The sequence below is a fragment of the Corvus cornix genome, chromosome 1 (assembly GCF_000738735.6).
Source record: "Corvus cornix cornix isolate S_Up_H32 chromosome 1, ASM73873v5, whole genome shotgun sequence".
NCBI lineage: Eukaryota > Metazoa > Chordata > Aves > Passeriformes > Corvidae > Corvus > Corvus cornix.
In genome coordinates this window covers 79,475,869-79,490,789 of record NC_046332.1, presented here as the reverse complement: position 1 = coordinate 79,490,789, position 14,921 = coordinate 79,475,869, and the positions used below count along the sequence as shown (strand labels likewise).

Sequence of the window (14,921 nt, the reverse complement as noted above, 5' to 3'; positions counted from 1 at the left end):
AAAAGCAAAGACATTATGTTGCTCCCTGAAAAGGTTCACCTGCAATGTGAATTTTCATTGCTACTATAAAGAAAGTACTCCAAAGAAATATGAAGTGGTTGTAGCCCCAAAACTCCATTATATTTTCCTGTCTGAAAGCCCTGCACCCAGTATGTCTTAAAAGCACAGCAGCTAGAAGTACATCCTAGGGAATGTATTAAGCCTTTCACATTAATAACAGGTTGTGATCAAAGAAAGACCTAATGACGTGTGTCGGAATCAATGCGGGAGCTGCAGGGGTGGATTTGTATCAGGGTTAGGGAGGACTGCATCCCCCCCTTTAGCACAGCTTGGTGCGCCGCTCACTGCGTGTCACATGCTGCAAGGAGTTCGTGCACAGCTCCCCTTCTCTTCATCCTCCAGCTGGTTCTTCCCTGAAGAAACAAGTGCAAAAGGAATTAGTAGTCCAAGGGTTAAAATTCTGTACATAAATACCAGAGTCCCAAAACTGCAGCACACGGAAAAGCGTGTGTATTCCCTGGTAAACTAAAAGTAGTGAGAACAACAAAAAAAGTTGCATAAAAGCTTGAAAGCAACTATGCTGTATTTTGAATAATCTTGCTGAAGACCATTTCCGAAATATTATTGGCTTGTCATCTTCATTCTGAATTTTTTGTGTGCATTTCTGGTCATTTCAAGTAGAGAAGTAAACAAGCTGATTCTTATATTCCATAACATTTCCTCCCTTCCATTTGGTTTATATACATGGAGATTTGTTTATTCAAGGCTTCCTCTTAAAAATAAGAATTCTAATCTCTTCAGCCACAACACTGATTAGCTCAGTTGATCAGAGCATGGTGCTAGTAATGCCAAGGTTGTGGGTTTGATATCCGTATGAGCCATTCACTTAAGAGTTGGGCTTGATGGTCCTTCTGGGTCCCTCAGAATATTCTGTGATTTCTGTGATCTAAGTATGTGAACTGAATCCATTATGGACATTTATTATGAACATCTAAAGTTCATGTTATTTTCTGTGCCTAGACCAGTCAAAAAATTACTTGAACAAACAAAGAGGAACTGGGTAAAAGGATAAGTGGGAATTTCATTAGAAGGATATGGCTAATCTTCCTACACATCAGATATATAAATAGGCAATTCTCAGAAAAGCATAAAAACAACAGTCTTTCTAAAAGAGCATTGATAATAATTTGCTTTCTTCCCCAAATGGACATAGTATTTTATTTAGACCACCATTTATCAAAAAAAAAAATTAGTAGTGCCTAAAAAAAAAATCAGTGTTTCAAATCCTGAACTTTTTCTCATAATTATTGATTGTGCTTATCTTACTAATTCTGTTTATTTCTACATCTTTTCTTAAGAGCTTACTAGGAGGACAGTAATAGCAATTACCAGAACTAGTAAACATAAAATTATTATTTTGTTAATTCACTGATTTGCTTTTAAGTAACAGTTTCCCAAAGAACATACTTAAAATAAACATTTTAGGCAGTGGATTTTTTTCCTAAGGGTTTGGGAAATGCAGTTCCCAGGGCATTGCAGTAACTTCTTATCACTATGCTAAATGTAAGATTTTAAGGTTTCATGACCTCAGAAAGCACACCAGCATCTCTGAGACTTGAAGCATTTCTGGTTGTGCTTAAGTAGAGAAAAAAGGTCAATACATTAGGCTGAGAAATTGTTACGATCCGGTTTAAACCCAGAAAAGCAAAGCAAGCTAAGTTTCTGAGCATAAGCCGGAAAGAACTTAGAAGGTTCAAAATATTCCCAGAAGCGAGATTAAAACCAAACGAGGTTAGATGTTGATGCCAAAAAATGGATGTATTTTATTTAATAGTAAAAGAGGCAAAGAGAAGGGAAGAGAAAAGAAAGAAAGAAATGGAAAAAAGAAGTGTGCGTGGGGGGTGGGGGAACAGGGAGAGGTGACAGGGGTTAGGTGGAAGCAATCACCCATCCGAGGGTCCCAATGATGTCTTGTTGCTCCCCTGCATTTGGTCTGCTGGTGGTGAGGGTCCCCCATCGCTGCCGCGGCCACGCCGCCACACCCCACCACAGCACACACCAGAGAGTGCAGAATCCCGTGGATTAATATACACTGTGGGCCAGGTGGGAACGCCCACGTGTCTCCCCTTGCAGGGGCTGGCTTGACACTGTCCCTTGCAACACTGAGGGTCTGTTGCATCATCTCTGGTGTTCTGGTGCAGGGTTGAGAGGGGCCCCTGTGATGGGCCATGTCACCCCCTTCTGCTGTGGATAAGCTTCCCCCCCCGGGTGAAGACCCCTCAGCTCCTCTGCACAGTGGAGGATGGGCAGCCACTGCACCTCTGACCAGAGGCTTTTCCAAGATACCCAAAGCCTCTCCTCCCTCCACCCCTTGGTGCGAGGGTCTGTGGGAGCCTGGCAGCTGATAGCCCTGGGGCTGTGGTCTCCACCTTGGAGGTGTTAAGCCTGTGCTCAGTGAATGTCCCCAGCCCTGAGTTGTTACTTTATCTTATCTTCATCAGTGAGCAGCAGTGTAAGGCCTCAGTCAGGGCCCCCATTCAGGGTGTGGTAGTCTTCTTTGCAGCTTTTGTAATACAGTTTTAAAAGTCCTTCAAGAAAATGTTTAAGTCATAAATTATAGTATTTCAGTCTCTGACAGAAATAAATAAGAGAAAGTGGAAAAAGAATGCTAAAGAGAAGGAAGAAGTCAATTCAGTTAGAAGACAGAATTGAGAGCATGAAGCTTGAGCATGAACGTGAGAGCATACAATCTCTGTGAATACTGTTTCAGTCTTCATTTGTTAGAGAAGGGTTATTAATATATAATATCCATTTCCAGTATTTGCATGTTTTTAGTGACAGCTTACCAGTTTCACTTGTACTAAGGTTGCTGTGAATGACCACTTAAAATGAATATAGGTGTCAGAAATTGTCCCTTATTTTGTGCCTTTATATGATTTCTGTTTGTTTTAAAAAATCAGTTATTGCATAATGTCAGCTCCTCCAGCTGGGCACATTAGTACAAGACCTCAGCCCTGTTACTGTGTGGTTTGTACAAAGACCACTGGTTCAGACTTGGTTTTACAGAGACAGGAACTGACCTCTTGAATCTGAAAGAGAAAACAGAGGAGGGGTAGACTTTGAGGGATTTGGAATAAGATTAAGGGTTTACGTTTGCCATAAAAGCTAAAAGAAGAGACAGACAAGGATGCATGCATAGTGTTTGGACATGAAGCAGCAGCCCATGGGATTGAAAAGGCCAGCTGAGACCAAGCACATGGGCACTTGTGCAGTCCTGAGACCACTGTTGCCTCCAGCTAATCGAGGACAGTGTTTCCTCCATGCATTCATGTTGCAGTTGTCATTGTGATACTTGAGGCTGTAATGACCAGGGCTTGTAGTGACAGGACAAAGGAGCAACAGATTTAAACTGGAAAAGGGAAGATTTACATTGGACATAAGGAAGAAATTCTTAACAATGAAGGTGGTGAGACACAAGAACAGACTGTTCAGAGAAGTTGTGGTTGCCCTATCATTGAAAAGTGTATGGGACTTGCACCTGATCTAGTGAAAGATGGCCCTGCCTATGGCAGGGGAGTTGAATTAAATATTTTCAAAGGTTTCTTTGAATTCAAAGCGTTCTATGATTCTTATACTTGTTTTGATACACTTTTGTTTGTCACAAGGCAGTGTCACCTGCAAACAGCACTTGGTCCAGACTAAAGGTCCAGAACAAGGTCTCAAGATCTTGCTTTCTTCCTCCCTCTCACTTGGCTGAAAAAAAAATCTCTAAGGAGTTGTATTTCATGAACAATAGAATTGTACTTCACGGGCAGACAGTTACTTCCCAGGAGAGTGTATCTTCCTCATCTGTTTGGATTTGTTTAGACTCTGGGATCCATGAATTGTGTCTGTGGGAAAGTCAATACTAAGATCTAACTCACCTTTCTGCTCTCTTGGTGTGTCCCCTAGTTGTGGCTCACATGGCTGAGCATACAGAAGGCTCAGTCACTGCCCCCCATGCAGGAATATCCAGACTCAGCCTGACCTTGTGAAAGTGACACATTTTCCTCCGTCCTTCCATGTGCCAACACATGCCCCACAGACAGACAGCTGTCTGGCTGTTGGATAAATAATTGTTAACATTAAAAAAAAGTATTAGAAAAATGTGTTAATAGTAGTATATAGCAAAAAGGCTCTTCTGATTTCAGTAAATAACATCTACTGGCTGCTTAACATCACCTGTTTGCCTTTGGCATGTTGGGATTTATCTTAGCCTAGTGTAATAAATGGAAACGTCACCATTTCATTAAATGGCTCCAGGTCAAATCCATCCAATGATTACTCAGTGTTGAAGTTCATAGCAATAGCATTCTTTGCATATTGGAACAAATTTTCTGTCAGCATTGCTAAGTTTCTGGTAATTGTCTGTGTTGCATACCTTTGTATAATTTTTTTGTAAACTAACAAGAGTCATGTCAGTGATTTATATATAGTAAAATCAATATCCTATTAGTAAGTACAAAAGTATGCATGAAAACAAAATGCTTTAGGTTATTTATAAAACAATTCAAAATGCATCGTAAAACTGTTTAAGTGAATTAATGTTTTCTGGGTTTTTTTTCACCAAGGAGGTTTCATGATTATAGATAAGAGAAGTTAACTTCAGGATGCTCAAAAGGAAACAGAGTTCAAGGGTGGAAGCCCAGCCAGTTACAGATTTTGGTCCCGATGAATCCTTGTCAGACAATGCAGATATTCTATGGATTAACAAACCAGTAGGTATCTCTTTATGTAATTACTATTTTAAGTTAAAAGTAACTTGTATTGTTGAAATATGACTTCCACAAAAAATTCTGAATTAGGTACTAGTCAGAAACAAATTTTGGATTATAGTTGCTAGTGTACCAGTTAATTTTTTGAAAAATGTCAAAGACTAAATAAAATTGTTTCTTTTGGCTGTTGCAAAATTATGGGATGATTAAGCAGTGTGTTCCCACCAGTCCATCTGATTGATTCATTTAAAACAGCCATCCTTTCAATGTCTCCTGTTCCTAAAATGTTTGTTGAAATTAAAAGTTCATAAAATGAGCTTTTGAAAAGGATGTTAAAAGGAGCTTTTCATTGTTCAAGTGGTAGACAGCAGTAAGCACTTTTGACTTTCAAATATCTCCTTTTACAATATTTGTGAATGTAAAAGTGTATTTTGGTTGTTAATTTTGAAGTACAGCTCTCGTTTTTCTGGTGTCATTTAACCTAAAACCTGCCCCGAGAAAAGAAGAGGTGTAGAAGTGTCTGGCAACTTGAAACTGGGGAAAGTTACATTAGGAGTGGAGTTATTAATAGACTGTGCAGTATAAAGAAAATGTCTTTACCATGTAAATATAGTTATGATTATTGAATTTATTTATATATGAATAATAATTATTATTTATTAATGCAGTGAGCATGCATCCAGGATTCCTATATTGTGAATGATTTCTGGTTTTGTAGAGAAGGCATTTTCATATTTCTCTTACTGTATAAATTTTTTACTTTTTAATAGCAGAAAGTAAAATATGCTGAAATAATACCTGTTGTTAGCATTGCACTCATTTAAGGGAACCATCATCTCATTTGCAGTAAGGATGCCAGATGCCCTCAGCTTTGCTGCTGAGTTTTAACACCTAAAACTATTTAGCATGAATTAATATATGGATGTTGTCTTGTAAATGATTTAAGTAGATTGTTTATATTGGCTGCTGTAATAAACTCAAAATGTCATTGCAGAAATATTTGATGGGTTATTTGCCTACATTTCTCATCACACAATGCACAAGGAATTTATTTTATGGAATAATTTTTTTCTTGTCATGCTGATGGACTAATTGTATATTGCTTAGTGTTTGTAGTACTGACAATTTACTGTGGAAGAGAATGGGGTTTATATCAGCCACACTTTAATACCTACGTTAATTTTTTCAGTTGAAACAAGGTTCAAAACAAAGTGGATGTTAAAGGGACATTAGAAATCATTCATCAGGTGGCTTCTGCTTCCAAATTATTAATCTGGGCTCAGAGTATGCAAATGATAGAGCTATTCAATTTGGGTCAAATATCATTATAGTTAAGTGAGTGAACAGTGAATATTAAATTCGGTGGCTGTTCTTAAGTCTTCTGGATATCAAAAGGTCTGAGATACACTGTAAATGAGTGTCGAATTTTTCCCCAGACGAACAATTTTGATAAATATACTTCAGTGGTTTTTGTTTAAAGATTTTTTTTCTTGCTGAAGTATCTTCTCCTTTTTGTTTTGATAAGTACAACTTTACCTACTATGATTCATTATATTTGTCTAGCCTCAAGATGTTTCAATGATTTTTTGATTTAAAATAAAAAAATCCAACCCTAAACCTCTGTATTGATATGTTGTGCTTTTTTGTTACACCTCCCTCTCTGACTGGCAGTAAGGAGTGGGACTGAGTCCTAAGTAGTAATAGAAATGAACTGTTCTCCTATAGCAACAAAACTTGATTGGAACAAAAATGAATCCTGAAAGAAGTAGCTGTCTGTGACATAGTCTCTTTTATACTTATTCTTTTTATATTATTATTTTCATAACTGGAAGGATGGTTTTAATCCTGTGCCTCTCACTTAGTTTTTTGAATTGTGAATTTATTTTAAAGTAATTTCTTCTAAGTGTTGAGCTAAAATTTTCCACAGATATTTTATTTAATCTATCCACCCAATTTATAACTTCAACTAATTCTACTTACTGTCTGCCCATAAATGTGATGACTTGTCATTTGAAAAGAAATTTAATTACAAATGCCACAAAATAGAAATTATGGAATCCTAGTTCTCAGTTTCGTGGCTCTTAATTCTTGGTTTCTGAATTATACAACCTCACAAATTAACTAATAAAATTATATATGGGTCTATATATGTATAAGTAATTTAGGAGTGCTTGTTTTTGGTTGAAGATCTTTTGTATGTGGATTGTGATGTAAAAGGACACAGCCGTGTGTTTACAAAAGAGTGCCAGATAAGTTATGGAGGCTGAATATTTGAGGTGTTTTTGAACATCAAAGCAATCTTGCAATATCTTGTGTTTGGTTTTTGTTTTTTTCCAGTGGGTACACTCTTTACTACGAATTTGTGCCATCATCAGTGTTATTTCTGTATGTATGAACACTCCAAAGACCTTCGAGCATTATCCACCTCTCCAGTATGTTACATTTGCTCTTGATACTCTGTTGATGTTTCTTTACACTGCAGAGATGATAGCAAAAATGCATATCCGTGGGATAGTTAAGGTAAGCGTTTAAACAGTATTCTCTGTGTGCTCCAAGTGATCTGAATGTATGCTAATGACATTTGGTATTTTTTTTTAACTTGCTCTTCTTGCTATGATTGTTTTTATCTGCAGGCAACACCATGGTGTATAAACTGAAAAGACAGATGGATAAGGATGTAGCTTTACTGCATATTTAATCCCCCCAAAATATAATGCAAACATTCATAATAAAGGTTTTCTAGAAAGAAACAGATAGTTTCTTTTTATTACTATAAAGAATGAAAGGAAAATTAAGCCATATACACATTAGCAAGAATATTTTGTAAATGTCTGTTGGTCCATATATGGACTTAGAATTTTGATTTCGTTTCCTATGGCTGGATGTGTTGTTGTATGGTTACTTTACTTAAATAAGAGCATGAGTCTTATGGTGAGCTAGTAGAAAAAGTGATCTTGCTTTGAATTTTTTTACCTTGATATAGTCCATGTTGGTAAACAAAATGCTTCTCTTATATATGTCTGCTGTTGTTGCTGGGTTAATTTGTGTAAGTGGATTGGAGGCTGCAGAACTGTGCAATATTTTAGTAAACGTTATTTGGTACCATTGTTTCTAGTCTTCTGCAAAAAGATACAAATTCAGCTTTCATGTAGAAAATCCATATGCAGACCTTATTGGCAATGCAATTATATCACTACTGCACATAATAGATAATCAGTGTGTTATGTTATACTTGCTTTTAACTCCTTAAATAAAGGTCTGGTGACTCCAGCCATCTGATGTTGTACTTAAGCTCTTGAATTTTTTCTGAGTTTGCAGATAGCAAACAAAAAACCCAAGCTACTGTGTCATCATACTTAATGAATATTAATAGCAGAAGTTGAATTGTCATTAATATTAATATTTAGAAAGTTACTGAAATAAGATGATTCTCAGAAAATCTTCATGGGCTGTATAAAGCCAAAGTAATCCTTTGTGCAGTGCTACCTGTGCTCTCTTATTCAGAGGTGTCCATTAAGAAAGTGAAGATGTGGACACAGGATTATGCATGAGGAATCAGTGACCATCATGTACATTTGAACAGTGTGGGGATAAAAAGTTACAACCAGTACAGCCTTTGCAGAGAAAAGGAAATGTAGATATTAATGCAGAGAGAGAGGGAAGTCTGGCCAACAGTGTGACTTTTGTACAAGGCTTGATTTCTGAGCTTTTGAGTATGCAAATACCAACTTCACTGTCAGTCAACACCTAGGGGCTATAAAAGATATGCTGCTGCATAGCCTACTGTCTTTACTGGGTTGTTTAAATTTCTGGATTTGTGCGAAAAGAATATTAAGGACTGCCATTGTCCTTATGGGGGACTTCAACTTGCCAGAAATTACCTGGGAGCATCACATAGCTGGTACAACCTGGGCCAGAAGATTCTTAAAAAACCTGGGTGACAACTTTATGGAACAAGCCCTAAGGGAGGTGACTCAGAAAGGTGCCCTCCTTGATCTACAGCTTGTCAACAGAGTCGATGTCATGAGTGAAGTGGAGATTGGTGGCCATCTTGGCGAAAGTTTAAAATCTTTGTTGACAGGAGGAAAAGTATCAGCAAAACCTCAGCTCTGGACATGAGAAGAGCAGACTTCAGGCTGTTCATGGAATTAGTAAGTAAGGTTCCCTGGGAAGATTTTTTTGCAGATACTGGGACCCATCAGTGCTGGTCACTTTTTAATCATCATCTCCTAAGGGCACAGGAGAAGGCAATTCCCAAATGTCAGAAGTCAAGCAGAAGAGGCAGAAGGCCAGCTTGACTGAACAGAAGTCTTCTCTTGGAAATAAGGCAAAAAAGAAAGATGTATGCCCAGTGGAAGCAAGATCAGGTGACATGGGAAGATGGGAAGATGCTGCTTGCCATTGTAGGGAGAGAACTCATGGGGCTAAGCTCATCTGGAGTTAAACCTGCCAGAACTGTGGGGGACGATAAAAAGAGTTTTTTCAAGTATATTAATGGGAATAACCAGTGTAAGAATAACGTCAGCCCTTAACAGGATGAGAATGGTCACCTTACAAACAGGGACATGGACAAGGCAGAGGTGTTTAACACATTTTTTGCCTCTGTGTTCAGCATGGATAATGGACCAAGGGGATCTCAGCTTTTGAACTGGAGGACCATGACTACAGGAATGATCAACTCCCAGTTGGCCCTGAAAATGTGCAGGATCTGCTGCTTCAGCTGTATTCCTACAAATCTATGGGGCCTGATGGGATGTATCCAAAATCCTCAAAGAGCTGCTGATGTCACCACAAAACCTCTCTCAATTTTTGAGTGGTCTTGGTAATCTGGAGATGTCCCAGCTGTCTGGAAGCTGGAGAACATTGTCCCAATTTTCAATAAGGGCAAGAGGGAGCACCCCAGAAACTACAGGCCTGTCAATCTCACTTGAGTGTCTGGTAAAGTTATGGAGAAGATTATTCTGGGAGGTATTGAAAAACACGTGAAAGACAATGCCAGCATGGCTTCATGAGGGGAAAGTCCTGCTTATCAAATCTGATTTTCTTTTATGACAAGGTAACCCACCTAGTTGATAAAGGGAAGGCAGTGGATGTAATCATTTTGGATTTCAGTAAAGCTTTCAATACTGTCTCTCACAGGATCCTTCTGGACAAAAGGTCCAGTACACAGCTGGACAAACAGATCATGTGATGGGTGAGCAACTGTCTCATGAGTCAGGCACAAATGGTTACAGTGAACGGGGTGACATCAGACTGGGGACCTGTGACTGGTGGGGTTCCGCAGGGCTCCATCCTTACCCCTGTGCTCTTCAACATCTTCATAAATGACTTGGACACAGGACTGGAAGGGATACTGAGCAAGTTCACAGGCACTACAAAACTGGGAGGAGCTGTTGACTCCCTCAAAGGCAGGGAGGCCCTGCAGAGAGACCTTGACAAATCAGAGGGCTGGGCAATCACCAACCGTATGAAGTTCAACAAGCGAAAAGTGTTGGATTCTGCACCTGGGATTGGGCAAGCCTGGATGTATGGACAGACTGGGGAGTGAGATGCTGGAAAGCAGTGCCATGGAAGGGGACCTGGGAGTCCAGGTCTACAGAAAGCCAAATATGAGTCAGCAGTTTTGAGTGCCACAATATAGGAAAGATATTAAACTGTCAGGGTGTCCAAAGGTGGTGAAGGGCCTTTTGGTATGAGGAGTGGCTGAGGTCACCTGGTGTGCTCAGCCTGGAGGAGACTGAGGGAAGACCTCATTGCAGTTACAACTTCTTCGTGAGGGGAGGAGGAGGGGCAGGCACTGATCTCTTCTCTCTGGTGACCAGCGACAGGTCCCAAGGGAATGACCTGAAGTGGTGTCAGGGGTGGCTTAGGTTGGATATTATCACCCAGAGGGTGGCTGGGCACTGGGACAGCCTCCCCAGGGAAGTGGTGACAGCACCAGCCTGACAGAGTTCAAGAAGTATTTGGACAATGCTCTCAGGCACAGGGTGTGACTCTTGGGGCCGTTCTGTACAGGGTTGGGAATTGGACTCAATGATCCTTATGGGTCCCTTCCAACTCAGCTTATTCTGTGATTCTGGGATGGAATGGAATGGAATGGAATGGAATAGAATAGAATAGAATAGAATAGAATAGAATAGAATTAGTTTGAAGGGACCATTGGAGGGGAGCTACAACCATAATCTAGTCCAACTGCCTGACCGATTTAGCGCTGACCAAAACTTAAAGTGTTTTACTAAGTACATTGTCCAAATGCCTCTTAAACACAGGGTTTGGAAATCAACCACCTCTCTAGGAAGTCTGTTCCAGTGTTTAACCACCCTCTATATGCTTCCTAATTACCAGTCACTTCTGTGACACAGCTTTGAACCATTCCCACACGTCATATCACAAGGTACCAGGGAAGTCAGCACCTCATTCTCCACTTCCCCCCTTTAGGAAGCTGTAGAGAGCAACGAGGTTACCCCTCAGCCTCCTTTTCTCTGGACTCGACAGACCTGGAGTCCTTAGCTGCTCTGCACAGGGTGAACTTATCTCTGATTGTCATATGATGAGCTTGTCTTTGAAGCATGTCTGATGAGTCTGGGCACACAGAATTAATAGCTGTCTGGAGCTGGTCCCATTGCCTCGATTCATTTTATACATGCATAGATAACAACACAGATTGTTTCTTTCACGCACTAACGTTTTGCTCTTCATTTATCTGATAAAAATACAGTAAAATAGATTAGACATAACCACTGTTACTCAAAGATAGTTTAAGCAGAAAATGGCTGCATTTATCGTTATTTTAACAGCCGAGGATTTGCTTAAAACTTAATGTCTTGTAGCATTCATCAGTGAATATAATTACACTGAAATGAAGTGCCTTCTTTGGTGCCATTCGAGGAATCATAGAATAGCTTAGATGTAAGGGACCTCCAGAGGTCATCTGGTCTGATCTGCTGCCCAAAGCTGGTCCAGTTAGGTAACATTGCCCATGGCTTGTGTTGTCCAGATGATTTTCAGACTCCTCCAAGGATGAAGATTCCACAAGCTCTCTAAACAGCCTATTCCAGTGCTTGACCAACCTTATGCAAAAAATCTTTCTCCTAATGGCTAATCAAAATTTTCCATGTTTCTTTCAATGCTGTTCAATGAATAATCCTTTTTAGTGAAGTACTTGACTTATTCTTTGGATTATTGATTCTAGGGAAAATATTAGTTTAATATTATAGTTTTTCCAAGAACATATTGATCCATGGGCTGCCAAAGATAATGACAAATGAAGTAAATAAGGCACTGTTTAGAAACCTATTGGCATTTATTAAAGATGTTTGTATATGAAACATTTTTATATAAGGCAGTTCATTACTGAAGTCTCCTAATTTAAATGCATTCAAGACTTTTAGTGAGTGTAGTACCAATGAATGCACTGCCATATGGTTCTAATGAATTTTACCATGAATCAGTATTTCTGTAAATGCTTTAGGAATTGAAATGCTAATAAACCTTTGAACCATGACTAATGCAAAATTACAGTCCAGCAAGAAACCTAATTTATGGAGAAGTTAGGCACCATTCACTAAAGTCCCAATTAATAACAATGCAAGTATAGAGCTAAGAAGGTTTTGAAAATGTTAAGTCATGTCTAATTAACACCTTCTGAGGACAAATGAAAAATATACTTCCTTTGATTTCAAGGGGTTTTTAGGAAAGAACAGTACTTTCTAAACTGCTAGCCTTTTGTCTGTAAAATGTTTCCCTTTTCCCTGGGTAAACTAAGTGACAAAAGAAACCAATGCCTCCATCCAAGAGTTTGTTGTCCCAGAAGGAAATGTTGCCATGGGTGATGTGTCTTTTATTATTCATGTTTCCTTCTGTGTTATTGTTGCTGTGTTAGTAAAATCTATCCAAAATTTGGGCTGCCCATGCAGCTATTGTCACATGTCATGAACAAGTGAACTAATGCTATTAATACATCTGTCTTTACTTTGAAACTTGTATCTGAAAGAATTAAATTCAGACTGTAATTTCATACTGATTAAGATACCTTATAAACATTCTAGGACAGTCTGCCTAATGTTGTCTGCATTGTATATGTATGTAGTGGCTGCATTGTATAAAATACATGTACAAGCAGTAAGAATTTGGAGTGGTTTGTGAAGTTTTATATGAGACAGAGACAGAATTAAAGCAAATCTGTTTCTTACAACGTATGCTTGCATTCTAAACAATAATCTTATATATTGAATTAAAAAAAATCTATATTGAAGAATGATGGCTTGTGATAGTAAATGTAATAAAAAATGTAATCAATTCAGTGCATAGTTAAAGCTTACTGAATTCATTTTGACATTGGTATTTTCATGATCTTTTCAGTTTAGAATTCCACTTCCTTTGATTGATCCTAGATTTGTTCTCATGCTCTTTAGTTCCCAGAATGTAAACAGGGTTCAGTGACTCTTTGGTTCTGATTCCTGTCATGTTTCATGCTCCTTGGTCAGAAAGAGCTTTGCAAGAATCAGCTGCATCAAGGAAGTATTGTCTGTCAAATGAAAGCAGATCAATCTCCTTTACTTTATCATCAATAAAATTTAAAGTGCTCTCCAAATTACATGCAGTTTATGTCTACTGCATAACTTACTGATTGATTGGCAGGCTTCTGAGAGCACCATGAAGCAACTACTCTTTGGGTCTGTCAAAATAGTTCATGAGTCAACCTGGAACTGAACTGACAAGTCTTACGGTCCCTCAGAATCAAAGCTCTCATTGATGTGCCCACTCATATGTCACTTAAGAGCATGACTGTATGTGCTTGACACAAGTCTGTTCACTGATTGAAGGAAAGTTTCCAAAATTATCTCCTCCTTGAAAAAGGAGGTGGGATGGAATTGGAGAAATGAAGGGTGACTCTCAAGCCTAAAACAGATGTGATATTAGATGAACATCAGACTTCTCAAAGAAAGAGGGCATCCTAACTGTGACAGAAGGACTTTATTTCGTTTAGTCAGTGGGATGAAAAAATACCTTCTACTTTCTAATAATGCATCTTCTGAAGGTAATCTCACATGGGTATGATCAAGGTAAGGATACCTTACTTTAAAGGCATCTTTTACCTTTATTAGAAGTATTTACTTTTGGCTTTTGTGTGGGGAGATAGAGAAATATTTCAGGTAAATTGTATTAGGCACAGTTGCACTGGTGACATTATATATAATAAAATAACCAAAGAGGAAAATGTGCCAAAACTATAACAAAAAGGAACCAAGTAACAGTTATCTCAGATGATAATTCAGCCTTTAGGGAATTAAAGATGAATGGATATAGTTTCATTCCATAGACACTGTGAAGGTATATGAAATTTTCTTCATTAGACTGCATCCTCCTTGCAGCTTCTCATCACTGTTACGATGGTATGAGAGAACCTACGCCAAAATCATGTTGTGAAAAGAAGGCATGGTTTATCCTACTCCTGCATTGTAAAAAAAACATGAGAGTTCCTTCTCCTGTCTGTTAAAAAAGCCACTTTGACACATAATGCTGAAAATGAGAATGTTTTTTTATCCAGCATAAACACTGCACTAAATTCAATAGAAGTATCTCTTTTTTTTCTCTGTGCAGTTGTGACACATGTCAACTAACAAAGGAGATTGCAAAAAGTCATAGGTAATGGTCCTTAACATTTTCCCCATTGTTAAATCAATTACATTCACAGCAAAACTTTTGTACTAACTGAAGTAGTTGTGAGTGGATTTGTCAGAGTCTTATTTCCGTAGCGCTGTGTGCTCTTCACTGACTTCAGTACTCCTGCAAGGGGCAGAAGTGAATGGTTGCACCAATAGCTTTCTGCGTTCTTGGTGAATTCAGGCAGGAACTGAAACTATGCTTCATCTTCTACCAACACAGTCACAAACAGATGGGATCAGTTTCACCCGCTTCTATCTAGTAGTAAAGACAACAAATTACTTAGTTAACTGAAATCAGTCTCTTCCAGCATGTCAGGTTATTACCGCAGGCCTGGTTCCTACGGTATATCACCATGTCCCGCAGCCATAGGGAGGAGGAGGAGAGAAGATCCAACAGGCAGGAATTGTGCAGCCAAGATTGATTTATTTAATTATTTTACAAACTCTTTTATAGACTTTTTTCTTCATAGTCTAATTGGACAAAGGACCAGCCACCCCT

The 14,921-nt window shown here is 38.7% G+C and overlaps 1 protein-coding gene across 7 annotated transcripts in view; it reads left to right on the top strand.

Annotated features, from left to right (window-relative positions):
* NALCN (sodium leak channel, non-selective) overlaps nucleotides 1-14,921 on the top strand; it is a 239,599-nt gene that overhangs the window by 6,485 nt on the left and 218,193 nt on the right. For all 7 annotated transcript variants that reach the window (XM_039562541.1, XM_039562481.1, XM_039562155.1 and 4 more), the window contains 2 exons: nucleotides 4,611-4,757; nucleotides 7,092-7,274. In XM_039562541.1, coding sequence (XP_039418475.1) covers nucleotides 4,650-4,757; nucleotides 7,092-7,274 — 291 coding nt within the window. In that variant the 5' untranslated portion in view covers nucleotides 4,611-4,649. The remainder of the gene's footprint in view (nucleotides 1-4,610; nucleotides 4,758-7,091; nucleotides 7,275-14,921) is intronic.